We start from the raw sequence: 24289 nt of genomic DNA, 5'->3' as shown, positions 1-24289 counted from the left end.
CAAAATTGTTATGCTATACATACAAGACACAAATAAAATCCAGCCCCACTAGAATAAAAACCAGAGTTGGATGACAGGATCACACACAATCACAAGATCACATTTATGTTGGTTTTTCTTTGTTTCTTTTAGTTTCAAAATGTTGATCCAGTAAGTCTAAAGAATAAAAAATCAATTATTATTAGGTCATGAGGTTGTGCTGAAATAAATATACCAACATGGCATTTAAACATTTTTTAAGTGGTGTATACAGGCAGGATGGAAAGGATTCAAAAATGGACCAAATAGCCCAAAACTCCATAGAGTTAAAGATAGCATTAACATTCATTTCCCCATTGCAGATTCCTGCCATAATACACTTCACACAGTCATAAATTTAACTTTGAAGCTGTAAGATAGATAGCTAGTGGTGGAAAAGGTATTCAGATCTCTTACTTAAGTAAAAGTACTATAATACCACACTGTGAAATTACTCCACTAAAAGTAAAAGTCCTGCATTCAAACCTTTCTTCAGTAAAAGTACAAATTAGCATCAAAAAGTACTTGTTATGCAGAATCGACCCACTCAGATTGTTATATATATTCTATATATATTGTGGGATTATTATTTTTGATTCATTTATGTAAACAGATTTTTATTGTTGTCCAGGTAGGGCTCATTTTAACTGTTTAATATACTGTTATGTGCTTCAATTGAGGATAATCACTTTAAATTGGTCATGTTTTTCATATTAACACTTTTGAGTTTGGTGCTCTTTTGTCAGTTTTTAACTCCTTTTCATTCTGCCTGTATAAACCACTTAAACGTTTTTACCATGACTTGTTGGTATCATTGTTTTCAGCACAACCTCACCTTTATGACCTGATTATTATTTTTTTAATTTTCAATGACTGGATCAACATTTTGAACACAAAACCCCCCACTAGAAAATTACACACATAAAAACACAGAAAACAAACAAAAACCACAAAAACACACACAAAAAATACAAAAATCACACACAAACCCCCCCCAAAAAACACAAAATTACAGAAAACACACATAAAACACACTCAAAACACACCAAAAACAAAAAAAAATTAAAAAACACACAAAGAAATGACAAAAACACACAAAAAAACAGTAAACACAATAAGGATTACATTAAAAATGCTGAATGCACACTGCAAAATCTCTTCGGAGAAAAATCTCTGCAAAAAAGTAAATCACGTTACTACGCTTTCGTGGACTCCAGAGGGTAAAGTCTTGACCTGGAATGTAACTTAAACCGGCAGCTAAATGTAGTATAAAGTATAAAGTAACATAAAAATGGAGAGTACGAGAGCCTCAAAATTGTACTTAAGAACAATACTTGAGTAAATGTCCTTAGTTACATTCCACCACTGAAGCTAGCGAGGTGTTTTTTGTGTGTTGTGTGGTTGGATTGATGCTCTTAGTTCACTTTCACCTAATGAGACTTTATTTTTGCCCAAATGTGGAGCACAACTGCATGAAAAAGTAAATTTTATCACCTAAAACAAACAGAACTGAAACAAGTAGTTGATTAACATTGACATTGATTTCTTTATTTCCATGTCAAGCACTTAAAGTGCCCAACCCTCATGGGTTAACAAGACACCAGAAATACAGCTGCAGTGGTCAAACATTTCATCACAGAATTAGAGGTTATTTTACAGTTCTTCAACAAAATATTTTGCCCTCTTTCCAAAGCTTGACCAATAAGATACGCAATAAAGAAGGTTCCCTTCCAGAAGTAAAGCTTTTTTAGTCATTCATCCAAAATGAAATCAACACAAATATATTTAATGGCTGAAACCTCTCAAATATGAGTGTTTGCTTTTTGTCTGACATAATATGTTTCGAAGTTTAAGTTGAACAAAACAAGCAATTGGACAACTTTGGCCATTTCATAGAAAAACAGCTCCGTCTATGAATGAATTGGAATAAAATGGACGGATAAACCAAATTGTTTGTTCTTTTGTTTCTGTCTGATATTTGAGATAGGAGATGTAATTTGGAGTATTTCTTAGCACTTCTCCATCTTAGTCAATAACTTAACTACTTGGTTGTTTTGGTCTTAATCGACTAAGATTTCAAAAGTCAATTAGTCATTTTTAAGCTTTTTTCATACTGGATGAAAATAATATTAGCACATCAGATTTAAAGTAGAGCGTTTGCTTGATTGTTCGTGGAGAAATTCGGTTTTACACTAATTGATTAGTAAACAGTATCATTAGTCAGCTAAGAATTTCTTCAACTGAGGACAGCACTAGTGTTTTTATGTTTGATCATCTAAAAAATTGGAGTGACATTTACTATAAAAAGCTAGGCAAGTTTTTCCACACAGTAAGTGTTTGTCATCTTTACTCAGGCTGTTTCTAAGTAATATTTATTTAATAGAACCACTTTTAAAAAAAATGAAAATACACAAATGCAGATTCACTGATGTCCCTCAATTACATTTTACTTGGAAATATCAACTAATTAAGCCAATGAACTTGTTTAGTGAATATTACTTGGAACGAATGACTCAATTTACATACAAAGGACACATAATAACAAACAATCACTAGGTAATGCACGACATGAAAAACTGCTATTTTAAAGTAAAAGCACTGAATTCGTATTTCTTTGTAGAATTTATATAAATGATTGAAATAATAATTACAGGGCCAAAAAAATCTCCTTTTTTTCAGTGTACATACTTGATCTTAACTGGGAGAACAGTATTCAATAAGAAACAAATACAAAAACAATGTTCCTGGTTTGAATATGACCTAAAGAGGTATGACTTAGTTTTGGAAAACCCCTCTTCTTTTTTTGTAAAAGGCTTTACAGACAAGCAGAATAGTGAATAGAGTAGTGAAACCTGCAGACAGGGGAAAAGGACACCAGTGCATAAACAATAAATGTACTGTCATTACCGCATACTGTCTCAGTTAAAGTGTGTCTGCCTTTAAAAAAAGACACACAGTATGTCCTTTTGTAAAAGTGTACAAAAGAAACCAGATAGTTGTAATGTAAAAGGGCACAGCATGCGGTTGATGTGCTGCACTGGGTGGGCAGGTCAATCAGGGTGAACGGATGAATCAGATGAATTACTGTTTAATCCCTCGGTGACTTTGCTATTAAATCAGATGTGTACCTGTAGCAGAAGAGACAGATTAAAGAGAGCTTTTTTAAATCCTGGAATTGATGGTGTTATTGGAGCAGACTGGGTTTCACAAACGTAGTGTGTGCAGTCAGATGACAGGGAGGAAGAAGAAGCAGAAGAGAAGCACATCAATGCAAAACACTGAGTGTAGGTGGTGACGGGAAAAAAATGTTGTTAATGTGCACTGGGTGCGTCGCTGACATGTCATTCCAGTACACACCTGAACAGTGCGTGCTTGTGTTGTGTGTGAGTGTTTGTTGCAGGGGAAGAGCCTGCAGCTAGACTAACAAGTTTTTTTACATAATGGGGAAATGACTAAAAGCAGCCTGTCATTAAAATGGAATTAAAAAAATGCACAGGTATGACTACCTTTCTGTTATTATTGGATGCTGCAACTGAGGCACAGTCGCTGAGCTAATAAATAACATGTGCAGCAGTGTATTTACATGTTTGGTGTTTGTTATTTTCTCTATGTTGATTGTGTTGTAACTTTACTAATTGTTTATGTTTTTTTTTGTTTTGTTTTGTTTTATCAGGGAGACTCCATCCATTATGCATCAGCACTCATCAAAGGATATTTTGCTTTTTAAGATTCCTTACCAGAGATCACTGGGATCTTAACAGATCTATTTAACCTCAGAAATAACACTATCTTCATCATCGGCATCTTCGTAATCTATTTCGATGATATCTTTTTGGCAGTAGGAGAGGATTTAAAACAGAAGAGCTGGACTCTCGTTGAAATCTCAAAAACAAAGGAGTTAACACTATCCAAGTGTATATTTATCATGTAGACAAGTGCACAGAGAAAACGACAAAGCAAAGATCACAATGCCTGAAGGTTTTCGTGAAAAGGGGAGGCCTGGAGAAGAAGCACCACAGGTGCCTTTAGTGCCGGACATTGTGGTCGTCTCCAGTTATGGAGAGGGCAAAACCACTGGAGGCAATATTGTGGAGCTTGACAACTTCAATCCAGTGAAAGACGGATTGAAACAATCAGCCCAAACCAGTGACATTTTCCAAGGAAATGATAGCTCAAAAAACAAGAATAATACCCAATTAAATCCAAGTGATCCTACTTTTGGGGGCCAATCAGGACTCAGTGAATCCCAGGTTTCTGTAGAGGTGGGTGTGGCTAAAACAGTGAATGCCCAAGAACCTCTGGAGGCCAATTCTTCGTTAAAGGGAACAGGTGTGACCCTGCATGCTATGGATCACCAAGATATCCCGGTCAACTCATCCTCTGATAGGCTACAAACTGACAACGGTATCTCATCGCAAACCAACTACAGCAGCACAAAATCCAGCGAACTGTCTGAGATTGATGCAAGCTCATTTGAAAAGACGAAATCTATCTCTCCCGTGAATTTCTCGGAACCCAGTTTAGACGCTACCAACGAAATCATCAAAAACAGTCCAGATGACGATCGAGGAGATTCCAAAATGGACTTTGCCGTTAAACCAAAAGCAGAAAGCTCACAGAGTGGCAGTTCACCTGAATTCCCTGACACTTCATTAAAAGTTGCCCAGCCGAGGGACAGCATCGATGTCAGGTGGGACGATGAATACGTAGACGAGGACGGAGACGAGGACAGGCGAAGCACCCGGTCCAGGCAGAGCGTGAAAGAGGGGGTGTGTTGCTGCTATCAGGCGTTCCACAGGGCTTGTCTGCAGTGTGTGGAGGAGACTCCAGCCATGCTGACTGGACTGGTGCTGTCTTTGGCTTTCTGCATTGCTCTTATCGTCCTCATTCCCACCACAGGAAGGGTAAGTGATGGAGTGTGTGTGTGTGTGTGTGTGTGTGTTTTTGTGTGTGTGTGTGTGTGTGTGTGTATGTGTGTGTGTGCCAAAGCATGACTTCTTCAACACATCCAGACATGAAAACAAAGCAGAAAAGACACAAATTGACTAAAAGAAGACACAAAAAGACACCAACAAAAGAGACAAAATGACTAAAAAAAGACACAAATTGACTAAAAAAAGACACAAAATGACTAAAAAATACACAAAATGACTAAAAAATACACAAAATGACTAAAAAAAATACACAAAATGACCAAAATTGTTACGCTAAACAAACAAGACACAAATAAAATAGAGTCCCACTAGAATAAAAACCAGAGTTGGATGACAGGATCAGACACAATCACAAGATCACATTTATGTTGGTTTTTCTTTGTTTCTTTTTGGTTCAAATTGTTGATCCAGTAAGTCAGAACAAAAAAATCAATTACTATCAGGTCATATAGGTGAGGTTGTGCTGAAAAGAAAATGTACTAACATGGCATTTAAAAAAAATTTAAGTGGTTTATACAGGCAGGATGAAAAGGATTCAAAAATGGACAAAACAGCCCAAGACTAAAGGTTTAAATGTACTTCCCAACCTACCATATGTCTGCTTGATACAACCCTAATTCCAAAAAAGTTGGAATATTTTTTGAAATGCAAACAAAGCGTAAATTTCCTCATATTCATTTGAACACTGTTGACAAGGACAAGGAAATAGAGCATGAAACCTGTTCTTGCAAAACACCACAACATTCTTATGCTTCGAAATGAAAGTACGTACGACTTCTCATTCCCAGAAATGTACGTACTGTATGCAGGTCATCTCTATCAGACTGAAATTAAACAAGTCACTGTATGACTAACTTTGTTGTTAACCTTTTTTTTTGACATTACCATAATGCAGGTAGTTTGCATGTACAGTTGAAACCAGAAGTTTACATACACTATATAAAAAGACACATATGTTTTTTTTCTCACTGTCTGACATGAAATCAGACAATCACTTTTCCTGTTTTAGGTGCGTTAGGATTACCAAAATTATTTATTTTTATTACTTTCTTCGAAGTCAGAAGTTTACATACACTAACATTATTATGCCTTGAAACAATTTGGGAAAGCCCAGATGATGCTGTCATGTCTTTGGAAGCTTCTGATTGGTTTATTGACAACATTAGAGTTAATTGGCGACACACCTGTGGATGTATTTTAAGGCACACCTGAAACACACTGCTTCTTTGTGTAACATTGTGTAACACAAGAAATCAACCAAGATATCAGGGAGATAATTGTGGACTTGCACAAGTCTGGTTCATCCTTAGGTGCAATTTCCAGATGCCTGAAGATGCCACATTCATATATAAACCTATCAGAAGCTTCCAAAGACATGACAGCATCTTCTGGGCTTTCCCAAATTGTTTCAAGGCATAATACTGTTAGTGTATGTAAACTTCTGACTTTGAAGAAAGTAATACAAAATTGTCTCATTATTCTGGCATTTAGCAAATAGAAATAATTTTGGTAATCCTAACGGACCTAAAACAGGAAAAGTGATCGTCTGATTTCATGTCAGACAGTGTTATTTTTTATAGTGTATGTAAACTTCTGGTTTCAACTGTAGGTATTACACTAGGTCATTATTGCATTTTGGCCCCAGTGAACTGCAAAAGCCTTTTCAAATGGAGCTCTACCGTCCACATTATTTGACAAAACTAACAGGAACTGGTGCTTTTGTTGTTTATTTAGAAACCGAAATTATAAAAACAAAGTGTTCACTATTATCTTCAAGCAGTGGGGGCTTATTTTTTCCAATATCATACAAGTACTAAAGGTCAGTGTGCTGCTGGTTTGCCAACCAATAACACAAAGCTTTATCCTTTATTTGTAGAATTACAGTCAATATTTTCTGCAAATATTCACTCTTTAATTATTCAGCCACCTCTTGAACTTTCTATGGATTCCATGGATCAGTGGGACACAAACTAACCTGTTGAACACACTCCGTTTGAATTTGTTAATAGGGCGTTGGAAGCTTTCTTAAGAAAAAAGTAAATGTCAGCAACAATACTCTTAATTCCCTTGGGGAAAAACAAAAAGGTATCACATGATGCTGTCTCTTTACTTCACATGGTAAGAGCAGATTAAAAAACACTGCACCAGCTGGTTAAGCCTTGCTTTCACGTCTGATGAATAAATGCATTTTAATTTTCGTCCTAGTGTAGAGAAGACAGGTGTATTTTGGATATCGTAAACAGCTGAGGCAAAATAGGAAAACATGAAGTGCTACTTTGTCTCTGTTTGTGTCTGCTAATGACATTTTTTAACACTGCTTGCCACACAGTATGTATGCAACAATGAAGAAAACCTTATTTAGTTTCACATGCTGCTCCATTAAACAGTAAATTAAGAAATATAGAACATGTATCTGCATACACTGATCATTATGGGCTGTTATTGGGGGACTGGCATGAAAATGAAGGTGGAGGCAGACTGGGTTCATTACAGGGAAATGTTTACTGGAAGACTACTTGTAGACAGTGAATTTCACATGGGACAATGAATAGACATGCAATAGTGTGGTGGTTGTCTCCTGTTAAGACAGTTTAACATATTGAGCATGGATTAATTTTACCTGTCTTGGACTTCTTATGTAGTTATTTTTATTTTATTGTTTTTTTTTTATGTTTTATTATAAGATTGTGTATCTTAATTTTGCCCTTTTTTCTTTTTTTTCTTAACTGGTTGTTAGTTTGGTCTTGTAAAAAATGTAAAAACTATAAAAGTTTAATCATAAAAAAGAAATATATAACATGAATTAGAAGATGTTTTTACTTTACTTGCAATATTGACCCATTTCTGCACAGAACATCGATGTCCACGTCGGAGCTCTGTCGGTGCTGTGTGTGGTTCTCTGTCTGAGTGCTGTCCTGCTCGTCTGCCTGCCCTGGCTGGCCACCGTCAGGCGCTGTGGGGGAGCCCTGGCCCTCTTCGTCTGGGGGACTCTCTACATCATCGCCATAGTCTTCATCTTCACTGGAGGACCTGTATCTACCTGGGAGCAGGTGAGAAGGAAGCAAAAAGAAGAAGAAATTATGAGTTGTTTTTTTTTATTCTCTTTTTTTTTTAGAAAGGCAAATTTCCATCACATACATCAATTACAGCCGTAGTCATTCAAGGACATAGGAAAGGATGGGTGTAGAAAGTTTAAGTGATTTGTCCAAACTGCCCTTCTGGGGTTTTCTTTTACAGACCATTAATTTTCATTTGGGAACAAAAAGGGAAGAAAAAAAAAAACAGAACCGGGTAGCGCACCATTTGAGACAATCAAAACATCACATAAAAATAAAAATAAATTTAAAAAAAGCACAAAGCACAAGTATATTCAAATGAAATCAGATCTGATTGGTTTTACATACTCAGTCATTTTAGTCCAGATCTTATAAAATTTTCTTTGATGTTCCATGTTTCACACAATATATTGCCCAAGTACATAGTTTCACATTTAAACGGAACATTTACATTAAATACATTTTCAATATGTTTGTGGATCTCTCCCCAGTAAGGTCTTGGAAAAAATATGGAAGTGGTTGGCACCATTAGACCCGAAATTATGAGTTTTAATGTATCTTTTTACTGTTAAGCTCCAGCTCTTTGCATCGTTCTTCATGTTTCTTATTTCTTCCTCTCTCTACCTTCTCAGGTTGCGTTTTTCCTCTTCCTCTCTCTGAGCGTGTACACGGTGCTGCCTCTCTCTATGGCCTGGGCCCTCATGGTTGGGATTGGGACCAGCATTTCGCACATCATCATCATCAGCATCTATGTCCCCGTCACAAGCCCAGAGACACCGGACCTGGCTGTGCAGGTCAGCAAAATATCAAGAGCCATGTGTGCCGTAGCTTAGCATGTAGCTTACCGGTTGAATTATCACAGCTAAAGAAGAACAAGGTCCCTTTTTTTTTTTTTTCCATTGTCAATGCCAGAAAAAACATCCAAATTCAAATATATGAGGCTTAGGCCAGCCTGCGTAAAACTGTCCTTTTGTTTGTGACCAGAAGTTTTCCTGGAAAAAATGCAAATGATGCTTTTCAAGTCCTGAACCTTATTTTGCATAAGCCGTTATTTGCCTTATGGTAAATAGCAGATTAGGTTTCATGTAGCAATAAAACACATGACTAATGTACACATATTCAAAGCAGTAATGTCCTCTTTTTTTGCAACTCTGTTTTTGATTGACTGACATGTTGTGATTCAGCTACTTATTGTGCTGGCAATACAATAAGGACAATTAATAAAGTATCAATTATCTCATTTCCTCTCCTCTGACTTCCTTCTCAGCTGGTGGCGAATGCAGTGCTGTTTGTGTGTGTGAACTGCGTCGGGATTTTCCATCTGTGGATGACCGAGCGCGATCTCAGGGTGTCCAATCAGAAGAGAGAAGAGTTCAGCGCCATCCGCTCCAAAAAGGAAATCAAGAAATATCAGCAGGTTAAAACAAAACGGCTTCAAACATTAGAAATGATATCTTTAATTGGAATTCAGAATGATGTCTTTAACTTTAGTTTGTTTTTAGAATTTACAGCTTTACTTGCTTTATTTTATTTGCTTTATTCATTAATCTTCTGTGCAGCTTGTTTCAATTACTCTGAATTTAAAATCGTTGTGTCATTAACAGGCTCTTTATCTGAAGGCTAACCAGGTTTAGTTACTGTATGTTTTTCTGGCTATTAGGTCAATAGATTAATCATTCACTTGTCTGAAGCCCAGCAGCAATATAATAGGCAAACCCAAATGGACACTATTCATAGCAAGTAAACAAATAGATGAAACGTGGTCCACTAAGTAAACTTTGCACCGCTTCAAAGGGGCTTTTGATGGCCGCCTGTTTCTATTACAGCCTTTGTGAACAGATCAGCTCTATAAGTCAGAAATCCAATGACTCAGTGTACAACAGGGGTCTCAAACTGAAATTACCTGGGGGCTGCTGGAGGCAGTATCAAAATGACCAAAAAAAGACACAAAATCACAGGAAAGAGACCTAAATTACTTAAAAAAGAAACAAAATTACCAAAAAAAGACACAAAATCACAGGAAAGAGACCTAAATTACTTAAAAAAGAAACAAAATTACCAAAAAAAGACACAAAATTTACCAAAAAAAGACACAAAATTACTAAAAAAAGACACAAAATTACAGAAAAAAACCTACATTACTTAAAAAAGAAACAAAATTACCAAAAAAAGACACAGAATTACCACAAAAGACACAAAATGAACAAAAAAAGACACAAAAAGAACAAAAAAGACACAAAATGATCAGAAAAAGAGACAAAATTACTAAAAAAGACACAAAATCACCAAAAAAAGACACAGAATTACCACAAAAGACACAACATTTTTAAAAAAAGACACAAAATGAACAAAAAAAAGACAAAAAATGATCATAAAAAGAGACAAAATTAATTAAATTTGCCCGCGGGCCGCGAGTTTGAGATCCCTTGTGTACAAGGTCTTTGAATTGATCACCCACTGCCTCCACACACATTTTCACCCCCTGTCCTCTCTGTGTCCTCTCTGTGTCCTCTCTGTGTCCTCTCTGTGTCCTCTCTGCAACAGGAGCAGCTCCTCCTGTCCGTGTTGCCCCGGTACATCGCCAGAGAGCTGAAAACGGAGGTGATCAAGAACATCTTCAACCCCAAAACCAACGAGGAGAAGAATTCCAACCCTCACAACTTTCACAGCCTCTATATACGGAAACACAAAGACGTCAGGTGATGATCCTTCTGTTATGTTGTTGACGTTGAGCATTTCCAGAACAAAAGTACAGATATCCAGATGATAAATACTGGGTGCTGCACAGAGAAAAAGTCAGAGAAATTGAGTCCGTACACTAGATATGATCACATGAACATAATATTTATTTTGGTGGTGATGTAACAAGAATCATGCTCTGCTTTAGACAGTCTTAAAAAGAGCAAGACGCTTAAAAAAATGTATTCTCTAGTGTGTTGACTTAATTTCTCCAGGTTTTCGGAACATTACAGCTGAAACTTTGATTATCTCTATTATTTCCTATTTTGATTTAAAATTGTTGACTATTATGTCTATCAAAGTTGCATTCAAAAGTATAAACATTTAAGCAGGTATTTAGCAAATAAACCCGAAATTGTATCTGCTTTAACATTAGTTACTAGTAATAATTTTGGCACATAAATACTCAACTGAATTACTCTAAATACATATACAGTCATGGAAAAAATGATTAGACCACCCTTGTTTTCTCCTTGCTTTCTTGTTCATTTCATGCCTGGTACCATTTTACATGTAAAATGTCTAGATATCAGCTCTTAAATTAAACTCTTATGAGCTATTTTTGTTGTTGTCATTATAATTGTCCAAATAAATGTACCTTTAGTTTTACCAGGCATTAAAATTAAATTTAAGAAAAATGGTGGTCTGATAATTTTTTCCATGACTGTAGTTTAAAGCTTTTTCTCAATATTTTGAGATCTCTTTCTTTTAATGGCATAAAGCTGTACACTTCAGTGTGCAATAAAAGACATAATTCAAAGAAAACATTATTGGATTTTGTCACTCTTATCCCTACATATAGTATTTGAGGGATAGTCATGGTCTTATTGTGGATCTACAGTTCCTATAATGCTATGGCAGGTGCAAACTGCGAGTATAATTTGCCATTGTCAGTAAGATAATAAGGTATTCATCAACTAGACCCCTTTTTCTTATCCTGTGTATTCTTAGCATTTGCAGCCCCCTTAACTGCAATCATGCAGCAGATAAATGAGCAAGATTTGTTAATTTGCTATTCCTCACCGACTGAGTGACTCACTGAGCTGTTTTCATACAAATATGGGCCTAACATGTGTGTCTATCTCTGTGTGTTTGTGTAGCATCCTGTATGCAGACATTGTGGGCTTCACAAAGCTGGCCAGTAGCTGCACACCAGAGGAGCTGGTCGCCGTGCTCAACAAGCTCTTTGGCAGATTCGATGACATCGCCAAGGTGAAAATACCGACACATACAGCCCAAAAGAAAACTTTTTTTTTCTTCACAAAGGACAGTTTCTGTGTTGGTTTCAAAACAAACTAATTCTGTGTCTCACTCCCACTCTGTGTGCATTTCTGTCTGCAGAAGAACGGTTGTCTTCGCATCAAGATCTTGGGTGACTGCTACTACTGTGTATCTGGTCTACCTGACCCCATTCCCACCCACGCCAGGAACTGTGTTCAGATGGGGCTGGACATGTGCACTGCCATCAGGTCAGTTCATCCCATTTCATTTCTGTTTCTCCTGCTGTAAAAGCTATTCTTTGCTCTTAATTTGCATATGTTACTGTGCTCTGTAGAACTTCCTTGTGTTTCTCAGGGCACTTCCCTGTCAGTACTCTTCCTCTACATCTAAAACCAAACTATTAAAGCACACAGAGTCAACATTCAGCTCCATAACATGTAAATTAACCAACTGCACATTTTCAACTCTTTTTGTGTCTGCACCATGGCGCTCAAATATAGAAATATTTGATTCTTTTGCATTTAAACAGATTTTAGTGCTCTGTTTCATGGGATTCAAACCAGATTTCTTTCTATGGTTTTATCATCAGTATTAATAATAATAATGAAAAAGAAACATACTTTGTGTGTAAATCCTTAACTTCTGTTGTTGTTACGCAAAGATCAGCACTATATTTCATATCAGATATGACTATGATATGATATAACTGAGATTGACATAGTGTTATTATTTTGGTGTTTTGCTTTTAAACACCATTTTTTATCTGAAATTTGACTGACTTGTGTATTTTATTCGTAAAGGTACTAATACCACAAGTTTTTAAAAAAAAGTAAAAGTGCATTCAGGACCTTACTAAATGAAAGTTTGTGAGAATTATAACGAAAATGTACTTAAAATATCAATGTAAAAGTACTAACTATGCAGCCAAATTGACATTTAAGTTATTTAATTATTATATCTTATAATATTAGATTATTATAATTGATGCAGTAACAAGTAAGATACATTTTAATGTTGTTGTTGTCTGCATTAGAGCTACTTTTATTCTTTTTTCATACTGTTGGGTGGTTTAATTAACTGTATTTCATGTTTCATTTTTTTCATTTCATTTTCATTTTATGTGTTGTATTTTATATACTATTTTGTAATTTTGAAAGTAAGTAGCAAAGTAACTACTAACTAAAGATATAAACAAATTCAGTGAAGTAGAAATACAGTATTGCCTTATGGCATGCAGTAAAGTAAAAGTAGAAATTATCTTATAATTAGACACTGATAAAGTACAAGAACCTCAAATAACAGACGTAAAGTTTTACTCATGTGACAATATATTAAAATGTTTCTCGCACTTTATTGTTATTTATTGCTGTCCATACAACTCAGAATGAAAATATTGAATATAAGTTATTTTCAAATAACTCAATGGCCTGTCGTTTTATGAATTATTTTTGTCTCCCTGTAGTAAACTACGTGAGGCCACGGGGGTGGAGATCAGCATGCGGGTGGGTGTTCACACTGGCAATGTGCTCTGTGGTGTGATCGGCCTGCAGAAGTGGCAGTACGACGTGTGGTCACATGACGTCACGTTAGCCAACCACATGGAGTCTGGAGGCCTTCCTGGGTGAGAAAATCTTATTAATAATAATAATAATAATACATTTTATTTGTAATGCACTTTACATTAGAGGATATCTCAAAGTGCTACAGGTCAAAAGCTTAACAGTCTAATTACAAAAAGAGATATTGAAGAAAAATAGCTAAAAACAGAAGAAAAAAGTATATATATATACTTTTTCTTCTGTTTTTAGCTATTTTATTTATATATATATAAAATATTTATATATATATAAAATATATATATATATATACATACATTAATACATGTACATGTACACACATCTTAATCTTGCTCAGAGATAATAAAAATTCTGAGATGGTGTGGTGCAGATTGAAGATATATTTTAGGTAATTTCGGTTACCTGTTTTGTTATTAATACTGTTGTTATGAACAGGCGAGTCCACATCACAGAGGAGACACTGCAGCACTTGAACGGAGCGTATGAAGTGGAGAAGGGAGACGGAGGGAGTCGGGATCCGCTTCTCCAAGGAAGAAAAACCTACCTGGTGATTGACCCCCACAAGCATATTACCAGGAGGCTTAAATCGGTAGGTGGACGTGTTCGTGTGCAACATGCATGTGTTTTAGTCTATTCGCAAGTTTTATTTAGAGTTGTCAAAAACCTTTTTTTGTGTCTCATTTGTGCACTACTTCCAATTCAGAGCGCCTAAAGGGAACTTTCTTTACGTGATCCTTGATATATTTTTTTCAGTAAACAGCATGTTATCTGTACAGGTGTATTTATTTTTTGCTGTAGTTGTACTTTGATAATTTAACCCATTTAGGCCTAAAACGCCTGGAAAATAACCCCCTAAAACCTAAGTTTTTTGGAAATTCAACAGAAGTGTCAAAGTCTACTAAATAATCAATTTTTCAGCTTCTGTAGTAGATAGAAATGAAATTCAAAAAGTATTTGAGAGCTTATAGCTGTTATATCTAAGCTCCCTCCACTACAGTCGTCTTCCACCATGATTTCAAAGTTCTGGAAAAGTCCCATGTTGCATTGCGACACTCCCACATGTATTCTGATGCATTTCATTGGCCAAGAGACCGAAAATAGGTGAAAAAAAACTACAAATACTACAAAACGACGTATCCACTTTCCCTGCTTTAATGGTAGAATAACACAACAGCACCACCGGTTTTAATGGTAGAAATGCAGTAATGCTTTCCTGGTTTAAATTGGTTAAACTTTATGAAAGGCAATTGAAACTAGACATTTTTTTTTTAAATTTTACTTATCATTCATTACAAAATTGACAAACTCAGGTGTTAATGAAGTTTCTGGTTACATAACTTAAGTATGCGACCTGACAGACAGCATTCGTAAGTGTAGGTAAACCTGCTGATGCATGAATTTTGCAGAATTGGTCTATTAGCCTGTCTTCAAAACTTCTTGCAAATGTTACCTGGTGAGCTGATTACTGACCCTGTCACCCCATCATGCTGCCCCCAGGAACTCATGTGTGTATTGCATTTTGGGGAAGCTTGGCGTTCTTTTCTGAGTACGTGCACAGTCAGCGCACCAAATGGAAACAAGATACACAAGATTATCATGCTCATGCAAAACCAAAGTCAAAAGCAAATACTTGTCCAGTTTAAATTGCTGTGATGGTACTGTCTGGTGTGGTCTAGTTTCAGGATGGAAAATACAGTTAAACAAATTAAGTAAAATAAAGTAATATCCATCTGATGGGCATCAGAGACTGTTCATAATTTTAAGAGCAAACTTAAGACTTAAGGTTTTTCTGCTCATGCATCTTAGTGTTATAACATCTTCTCTTTTATTTATTTATTTATTTATTTATTTGCTACTATTTATTAGTCTATATATATATATATATTATCATGCTCTATTTCTTAATTTTTTATTTATTGTTTTATCTTTTTTATCTATTTTTTAAACTTTCTATTGTTATTATTATTTACTTTTACTTTTTTTCTCTTCTTTTTTTTTATTAAATCTTATTTTATTTTATTTTATTTTATCTTACCTTACTGCTCCATGTTGAGATGGAGCTTCCTCAGTTTGTGCTTTGTTTTTAATAGGATGGGTGGAGGGTTTTTGCTTGTTTCTATGTTTCGTTATTTTTATTATTATTATTATTATTATTATTATTATTACTTTCTCCTTTTTTATGTAAAGCACTTTGTGTTGCATTTCTCTTGTATGAAAAGTGCTATACAAATAAAGTCTGATTGATTGATTGATTGATTGATTGATTGATTGATTGATTGATTGATTGATTGATTGATTGATTGATTGATTGATTGATTGATTGATTGATTGATCGATCGATCGATCTTAATTTCAGGCAAACACGCTCACGCCGGGAGAGAACAGGCAGCGTGCGTCAGTCCGGATGTCTCAGTACCTGCAGTCGTGGCAGAATATCCATCCCTTCGCAGATCTGAGCAACCCTGATGCCAAGAAGCCCTCCAAGAAGCCAATCGTCTCCACCAACATGGCCACGAACCAATCACAGCTGACTGCAGTATGTATTTGTGCTGTTTCCCTCCTTCACTGAAAAAAGAGATTTTTTTGGCCCTGTAATTATTATTTCAATCATCTATATAAATTCTACAAAGAAATATGAATTCAGTGCTTTTACTTTAAAATAGCTGTTTTTCATGTAGTGCATTACTTAGTGATTGTTTGTTATTATATGTCCTCAGTTTTGTATGTAAATTGAATCATTCGAATTAATATTCACTAAACCAGTTCATTGGCTTAATTAGTTGATATTTCCATGTAAAATGTAATTGAGGTACATACCTTGTGTATAAATCCTCAACTTCTGTTGTCGTTACACAAAGATCAGCACTATATTTCATATCAGATATGACAGCTGAGATTGACAAAGTGTTATTATTTAAGTGTTTTGCTTTTTATCTGAAATTGGACTGATTTATGTGCTTTATTCGTAAAAGTACTAATACCACAAGTTTTTAAAAAAGTGCATTCAGGACCTTACTAAATGAAAAGTTTGTGAGAATTTTAAAGAAAATGTGCTTAAAATATCAAAGTAAAAGTACTAACTATGCAGCCAAATTGACATTTAAGTTATTTCATTGTTATATCTTATAGTATTAGATTATTATAATTGATGCAGTAACAAGTAAGATACATTTTAATGTTGTAGTTGTCTGCATTAGAGCTACTTTTATTCTTTTTTCATAGTTATTTACATATTTCATTTGTCAATTGAGAGACATCAGTGAATCTGCAATTTACTTGTGTGTTTTCATTTTAAAAAAAGTGGTTCTATGAAATAAATATTACTTAGAAATAGCCTGAGTAAAGATTACAAACACTTTCTGTGTGGAAAAACTTCCCTGGCTTTTTTTAAGTTAATGTCACACTCAGTGTTGGTGCTTAGTTTCTCTTACACATTAAGCTGTGTATGAGAGTTAAATATATATAGGTGGACAGAAAGAATACACAGATGCAGTATTTATAGAGAAATTACTTTCTTCATATTGTGGTCCTGTTCTAAGTATTCATATTCTTTCGAGGAGACTTCATAATGCCTTACCACTGCTTGGTCATATTAGCTGTATTGTATATTTGAGAGGTTACATTAGGTCATGCATTTTGTTGACAATGTGTGTCTTTGCTTCAGGAAAGACCACCGTACCAGAGCAACCCTGGCGGGTAAGTTCCCCGATATATTAAAAACACCAGAGAAATTATGCAGAATACACCAGAAAAAAAGTAGAACTTCAGTAGAACTAGAACGAAGTGTGCAGCTCTTTGCATTTATTTACTTTTTGGTTGTCACATGAACATTATTTTATTTGTAAATTTAGGTTCAGGATGTTCAGCTCTATTTGAAAACCTACTAGTTAAATCAAAAATACACAATGTTGTTTTATTTGAAGCTGTTTCTGATGTATTCTTGTTTTTTTCAGTTTGGTTGTGGATAACAGTGTTCGGGGATCACTGGACCCGCTGGACACTGCAGAGTAAGTTTTCACCATAATTCTGTTATAAATTGTTTTGAGTTGGTAGGAAGTCATAGAAAATATGGTGGGGGAAAAAAGAAAAGATTGCATTTGTGAATATAGGTTGCAAAATATTGATACTGATATTTGTAAAGTAAATAATAATAAGATAAATAAATAAAAAGATCATTCCATTGATTTCTTTGTCATTTTTTAACATATGTAATCACATTTCTATTCTCTGCTTTTTATTTTGGTCATTTTCTTGATTCTGATCTTATGATTTTGTTGTTCTTTCATAAGAAAAAGGCTAAAGAAGCTCAACTGTTTGACTCTGCTGTTCAACGACCTGAGCCTGGAGAGACAGGTAGCTTCATTCTCTGATCTAACTTAAGAAGAAGAAGTAAATATATGAATGAATGAGTGAATGAATGAATGATAGAGCAGAAACAAGAAGGATGTACATGACCTTTCACGCCTGTCTGTGTTTGCAAAACAGTTATTTCTGTGTTTGTCTGATGTCTATTGTCTGTGTTTGTCGATGTATTTGTGTTCCAGTTCCGCCTCTCAGAGGTGAAAGGTTTACACCAGTCATTAAGCTGCTTGGCTTTCATCTTTGTGACTCTTTTCACCGTCCAGATGCTTGTTTCTGAGAAGTGAGTCGCACTTTCAGTCACATTCACACTCATTTTCACTTGATCATACTCACTATTTGCTGGATTAAAGTATCAAAGTAAAATGAAGTATCTTGCTCAGCAACTCACAGACATACGGGTCAATGACGTGATCTAACACAGTGTCAGTTGGTGTAACCAGTAATTTTTTCCCCATAAAAATCTGATTATATACAGGGAAATAAATGATAACTAAAATGAGAAAAAATACAATCCATGTTTCCATTGCAACATTATGGTATATAACACATTTTTACATCATTTGTCAAAACTTTTGAAAAAAATGGTTTTATTTATGTCAATGTAGAAATACTAAAAAAAATGTATTGTTGTTATGTATTGTTGATGTCTTTTAAAATTAAAATTTAAAATTTTTAAAATTAAGTAATTCTATGTATAAGCCCACTTAAATACAATGTAGGTGGATGAAGTATTTAATATTTATCTTTTTTTTGTGGTTACACCATTTGATATCTTGCCAATCCTTATTTGTCAGTGACCCATCTTTGTTGTCTCACTCTTGAATGAATAAACGGTGTAAATCATTTGTTTTCATCCCTCCCAGAAACTTTGTAATGGCAGTGTCATACGGCGCAACGTTCCCTGTGCTGGTGTTGTTTCTGTCCATCGCTTTCACTGGATACTTGGAGGTAAACGAACATGGTTTACTGTCAGTAGCTTAATCAGCAGCAGCAAATGAAAGCAGGTGCATTGAAATCGTTACTTAATATCCTTCTTGACAGTTTTAGTTACATGGTTACATTTTTTCGTTGTCGCTAGTAGTTTTATTGATGTTGATTTATTGTTTCCTTTTCTCATTTTGTAGCTTGCTTGTTTGTCTTTTGTTTTCTTGCACTCCTTCGCCTTGGATATCTACGTTCATAACATAAATTCTTTCATTATTATTTTTATTTTTTAGCTTCAAAAGAACATACAAAAAGAAAAAGAGGGAATAACAATAAATACATTAACAAAAATAAATTATTAAAAACATTTTTAAAAAATAAGGATTTTTCATCAATTTCATTCATTGATTTCAGCCTGATATCTTTCCAGGAATTGCATAAAAGTGTCCCATATTTCCCTCATATATACATATATGTTTATTTTACCAAAAACCAGTGTGTGTTTCACACTGATTATTGTCTCAAGTGTACTGCAGGTTTTCTTACTTTCCTGGCATTCACTGGTTATTATATATATTATATATATACAGTACAGGCCAAAAGTTTGGACACAACTTCTCATTCAATGCGTTTCCTTTATTTTCATGACTATTTACAAAAAAAGTGTGAAATAACTGAAAACATGTCTTATATTCTAGTAAGCAAAGGGTGGCTACTTTGAGGAATCTAAAATACAAGACATGTTTTCAGTTATTTCACATTTTGTCAAGTACATAATTCCATATGTGTTCATTCATAGTTTTGATGCCTTCAGTGAGAATCTACAATGTAAATAGTCATGAAAATAAAGAAAAACACATTGAATGAGAAGGTGTGTGTCCAAACTTTTGGCCTGTACTGTATATATAATATGTATTTAAGTACCATTTTTGTACCATTTTACATCAGCCTTTCTGTGTAAATGTTTGAATGTATGTTTGTTTTTCAGAAATGGCGCTCCAAGATGCCGTTCAGTGTCCAGTGGATATCTGGGCTGTCCCGTGGCGTCTCCACCAGGGCGGCGCTGCGACTGTTTGTGGTCACTCTCTGTGTGCTCATCACGCTGCTTATGGCCATCCTCAACTATGTGAGTTCCTCCTCCACCTCCCATCATAACTTCCTTTTTATCCTTCTTTCTCTAGTTCCTGTTACCCATAGATACATTTTTTGTTTCATCAATCAATTTTTATTTATTGTTTTTGTCTTTCAGTTCTTCCTCCCAGGAAATAACTGCACATCCATCGCTAACAAGACAGAGCTGGAGGGTCTTAAACTCTACACTGGGCCTGTAAGTACCTCCTAATTAACATTTCACTGGGTTATTCATCCATGTTTCATTTTTAATTATATGTCTTATAATTCCTACGAGAAAGTGTAGTGATGCTGTATTTTTATTTTTTTATGTGTTTCATGATGATAAAATGTGGCATTCTTTGCCAATTTTACCCTACTTCACATTATTTTCACACACAAGAGGGAAGAATGGAGGACTGAAACTGCCAAAATCAAAAATAAATACCTTAACCAATAGATCAGTATGCCATCTACCAAAAATTTAATTAAAAATACATGTACATTTTAATGAATTGATTAAATATGACATATATGCATATTTCTGTTTTAACATGCGTCTTTATTTACATATTTATTTATTTATATTCTCCCCATTTGTTTCCCCAAACATATTTATTTCTGTATTACTTTCTTTAGACATTTCTTTAGAAATTTCTCCATGCATACAAACAAAATAACCCTGAAAAAAAAACAAAGGAAGAGAAATGTGTATATATGTAATAACTGTATTAATTGCTTCATCATACTCTTACACAAGCTGCAATTCTTTTTTCAAAAGCTAAGAATTGGCTGGTCAATATTTTATTGTTTTATGTCATTCTTATTTCACTTACAAAGGAGAACTGTATCTTTAGGTTCTCTCTATTTCAGGGATCTCAAACTCAAATTACCTGGGGGCCACTGGAGGCAGTATCAAAATGACCCAGAAAAGACACAAAATGACTAAATGACAAAACTAAATTACTTAAAAAAAAGACACAAAATTACCAAAAAAAGACACAAAATTACCAAAAAAAGACACAGCATGACAGAAAAAACTAAATTACTTAAAAAAAGAAACAAAATGACCAAAAAGACACAGAATTACCAAAAAAGACACAAAATGATTTTAAAAAAGACACAAAATTACCCCAAAAAGACACAAAATGATCAAAAAAAGACACAGAATTACCAAAAAAGACACAAAATTACCCCAAAAAGACACAAAATGATCAAAAAAAGACACAGAATTACCAAAAAAGACACAAAATTATTTTAAAAAGACACAGAATTACCAAAAAAGACACAAAATTACCAAAAAAAGACACAGAATTACCAAAAAAGACACAAAATTATTTTAAAAAGACACAAAATTACCAAAAAAGACACAAAATTATTTTAAAAAATGATACAAAATGATTAAAAGAGACACAAAATTATTTAAAAAAGACACAAAATTACCAAAAAAAGTAATAAAAGGGACCTTAAAGGAAAACTCACGTTAAACTTTCATATCAAGGTGGGGGCCACAAAATATCATCACGAGGGCCACAATTGGCCCGCGAGCCTCGAGTTTGAGACCCATGCTCTATCTTATCTCATAAAAGTTCTTTGTTGGTTCTGTATCGGCTCTTTGGTGTTGAGAGAGACTCTTAACTTGTCATAACACACATTTTTGTCCTCCTTTGGTGACCCATCCAGTACTACCTGTACTGCTGCCTGCTGGCCATGCTGGGAGTGATCGTGTTCGTCAGGACGTGTCTGTCTATGAAGACGCTGCTGCTCACTCTTGCTGTCGTGGTTTACCTCGCCCTCTTCCTCCACGTTTACGCCCCGAGGTCCTACTGCCTCATCGACCTGCTTTACAATGACACCAAGTGAGTGACACCACAAATGCAATTAGAGCTGCAACAATTATTCAATTATTCGAACAATAATCGATTATTAAATTAACCCATTTAAGGCGGGAAACTCTTGCGTTATTCTACCATTAAAGTTTGAGACCCATGTTCTAGACTAAACCTTTTATCGATACATTGAAAAAAAATACTCAACAGATGAATCACTTATGAAAATAGTCGCAGAAGTCAAGTAAATCAACTGCTTCTTCTCTTTACATATGGAAAGATACTTTCTGAAAACAAAAAGTTGCTTAAAAGCAAAGTAAAAAAAGAACAAAGTGTAAAGATAGTAAGACCTAACAGCTTCAAGCACTGTTGCTCAGTTGTTTACAGCATGTTTTTGTAACTTGTTCCCTTGCTGCAGTGATAACAGTGTACTGTTTAGTCATTAATGTAATCTTCAATCTAAAGTACTGTGTGTTAATAGATAAACTGTCTTTGTACAGTTTTAAAAAAACAAAAAAAGTGTCACAAAAGAATAGCAATTCATCACATTGTGTTTAAGTTATTTTTAGACAGCATCCCAAATTTTTTGGAATCAGGGTTTTGTCTAGAGAAAGGTGGATTTAACAGCATCACAGTCGACTGAAAACATAGGTTATCAAAAGATTAACTAGCAGCATTTGACAAGATACATTCCGAAAACAAAAAGTTGCGTAAAAGCAAAGTAAAAAAGAACAAAGTGTAAAGTTAGTAAGACCTAACAGCTTCAAGCACTGTTGTTCAGTTGTTTAACCATCTGAAATATTTAGCTATTATGTCCGTTAAAAAAATCTGTTAAAAAATCTACACCATGCCATGATGGTATCAGTTTTTTTCAGCGTTACCTCACCTGTATGTCCTGATAATTAATTTTTAACTTTGACTTACTTGATCACAATTTTGAACCCAAAAGAAACAAAGGAAAACATAAAATCTGATTTTGAAAATGATGTTTCACACACAGAAATGTACATATTGCAAATATGAACACAGGTAGCAAATATAACATATAACAGGTAGAATGAGGATAATGTCTAGTTCTGTATTTTTATACTAAATATATTTGACAATATCTCCGGTTTTACTTGGCCGAATATCATCAAAAAAATTCTGGTATGGAGTTTCAAGCCAGAAATTTAGAGGGAAGCTGATGGCAAGACTCAATGTTGCTTCATTTTTATGTCTTCATGTCATGAAGAAGTTATATACAGGTGCTTTCATGGACTCTAGAGGGGTTAAAGCATGTTTTTGGAACTTGTTCCCTTGCTGCAGTGATAACAGTGTACTGTTTAGTCATTAATGTAATCTTCAATCTAAAGTACTGTGTGTTAATAGACAAACTGTCACAAATTAGATGCATGAAAGTGTTTGAGCCTGCAGGCTTTCCACACTGACTCAGTAATCCTGCTGAAGTCGACTTTCCACTCGTCCACATTCATTCACTGCTATCTGTAGTCATCACACTGTCCGTCTTACTCAGCTGAAGTGTTAAATTTCCTGCCTTTTGTTGTCACGAATCCTCGTCTGGAGTTTCAGATCACCATCATTTATTCAAGAGCTTTCTATAACAAGAGGCCTTCTCTGGGGTACAGGCCCTTTGACTGAGAGACACAAGACACTGTTGTTAACCCTCTGGGGTCTATGATGGAGCCGTCCTGATCAGATCACGTGACGTTTAACAAAATAACTAGGTCACATGGAGCGCTGCTATCAACTTCACTCCAAAGTACAGACTTGAAACTTTCTCCCAATTTTTTTTGACATTCCTAAGTCATGTAAAACCAAAGATATGATAGTTTTAATTTGATAGTACAGAAATATTGGAGCGTTGGTGTAGCTCTCTGTGTAATTTCGCACATAGTTTGTTTTGAAGAGTTGCAGCTAACAAGGAAAAAAAACCTATAAATATACATGTTTTTATGGGACTTTCTGTATGTAGTTTTATTATATTTAAATTTTACCTATATGTTCATATTTGCATCCTATGTTTACATTTTCAAGTTCCAAAACAGTTCATTGAGCATATTTGTGGTTTTTATTGTGGTAAATAGTACAATAGTAGGGCCGCTGGAGGCAGCATCAAAATGACTAAAAAAAGACACAAAATAACTAAAAAAGACACAAAATGACCAAAAAAAGACACGAAATGACTGAAAAAACACAAAATGACTTAAAAAAGACACAATATGACCAAAAATAGACACAAAATTACAAAAAAAAGACACAAAATTACAAAAAAAAGACACAAAATTATTAGAAAAAGACACAAAATTACCAAAATAAGACACAAAATTACCAAAAAAAGACAAAAATTACATTTCATAACATTTCCACTTCTTCCGGTAACAACAACACGGCAGATAATAAACGGTCCGGTAGCAGCTGCCTTTCTTTTTGTTAACGTCGTCATAGAAACAAGTGAAACAAAGCTCCAGCTTGTGCATTAAAGGGACCTTCCACATACAACACAGTAAAGTGCCATT

General features: G+C 34.8%; 1 protein-coding gene across 1 annotated transcript in view; it reads left to right on the top strand.

Moving 5' to 3' along the window:
- LOC131989963 (adenylate cyclase type 4-like) overlaps positions 1–24289 on the top strand; it is a 32100-nt gene that overhangs the window by 1945 nt on the left and 5866 nt on the right. The window contains exons 2-19 of the mRNA XM_059355343.1: positions 3692–4922; positions 7805–8002; positions 8641–8802; positions 9276–9425; positions 10553–10707; positions 11848–11959; positions 12089–12216; positions 13431–13589; positions 13981–14134; positions 15902–16081; positions 17210–17241; positions 17499–17552; positions 17835–17898; positions 18090–18187; positions 18771–18855; positions 19820–19957; positions 20081–20158; positions 21625–21800. Coding sequence (XP_059211326.1) covers positions 3987–4922; positions 7805–8002; positions 8641–8802; positions 9276–9425; positions 10553–10707; positions 11848–11959; positions 12089–12216; positions 13431–13589; positions 13981–14134; positions 15902–16081; positions 17210–17241; positions 17499–17552; positions 17835–17898; positions 18090–18187; positions 18771–18855; positions 19820–19957; positions 20081–20158; positions 21625–21800 — 3059 coding nt within the window. The 5' untranslated portion in view covers positions 3692–3986. The remainder of the gene's footprint in view (positions 1–3691; positions 4923–7804; positions 8003–8640; positions 8803–9275; positions 9426–10552; positions 10708–11847; positions 11960–12088; positions 12217–13430; positions 13590–13980; positions 14135–15901; positions 16082–17209; positions 17242–17498; positions 17553–17834; positions 17899–18089; positions 18188–18770; positions 18856–19819; positions 19958–20080; positions 20159–21624; positions 21801–24289) is intronic.

This window comes from Centropristis striata, chromosome 17, assembly GCF_030273125.1.
Source record: "Centropristis striata isolate RG_2023a ecotype Rhode Island chromosome 17, C.striata_1.0, whole genome shotgun sequence".
Classification (NCBI taxonomy): domain Eukaryota; kingdom Metazoa; phylum Chordata; class Actinopteri; order Perciformes; family Serranidae; genus Centropristis; species Centropristis striata.
Note: the sequence above shows the minus strand (reverse complement) of the source record. Positions and strands in the feature narration are given on the sequence as shown.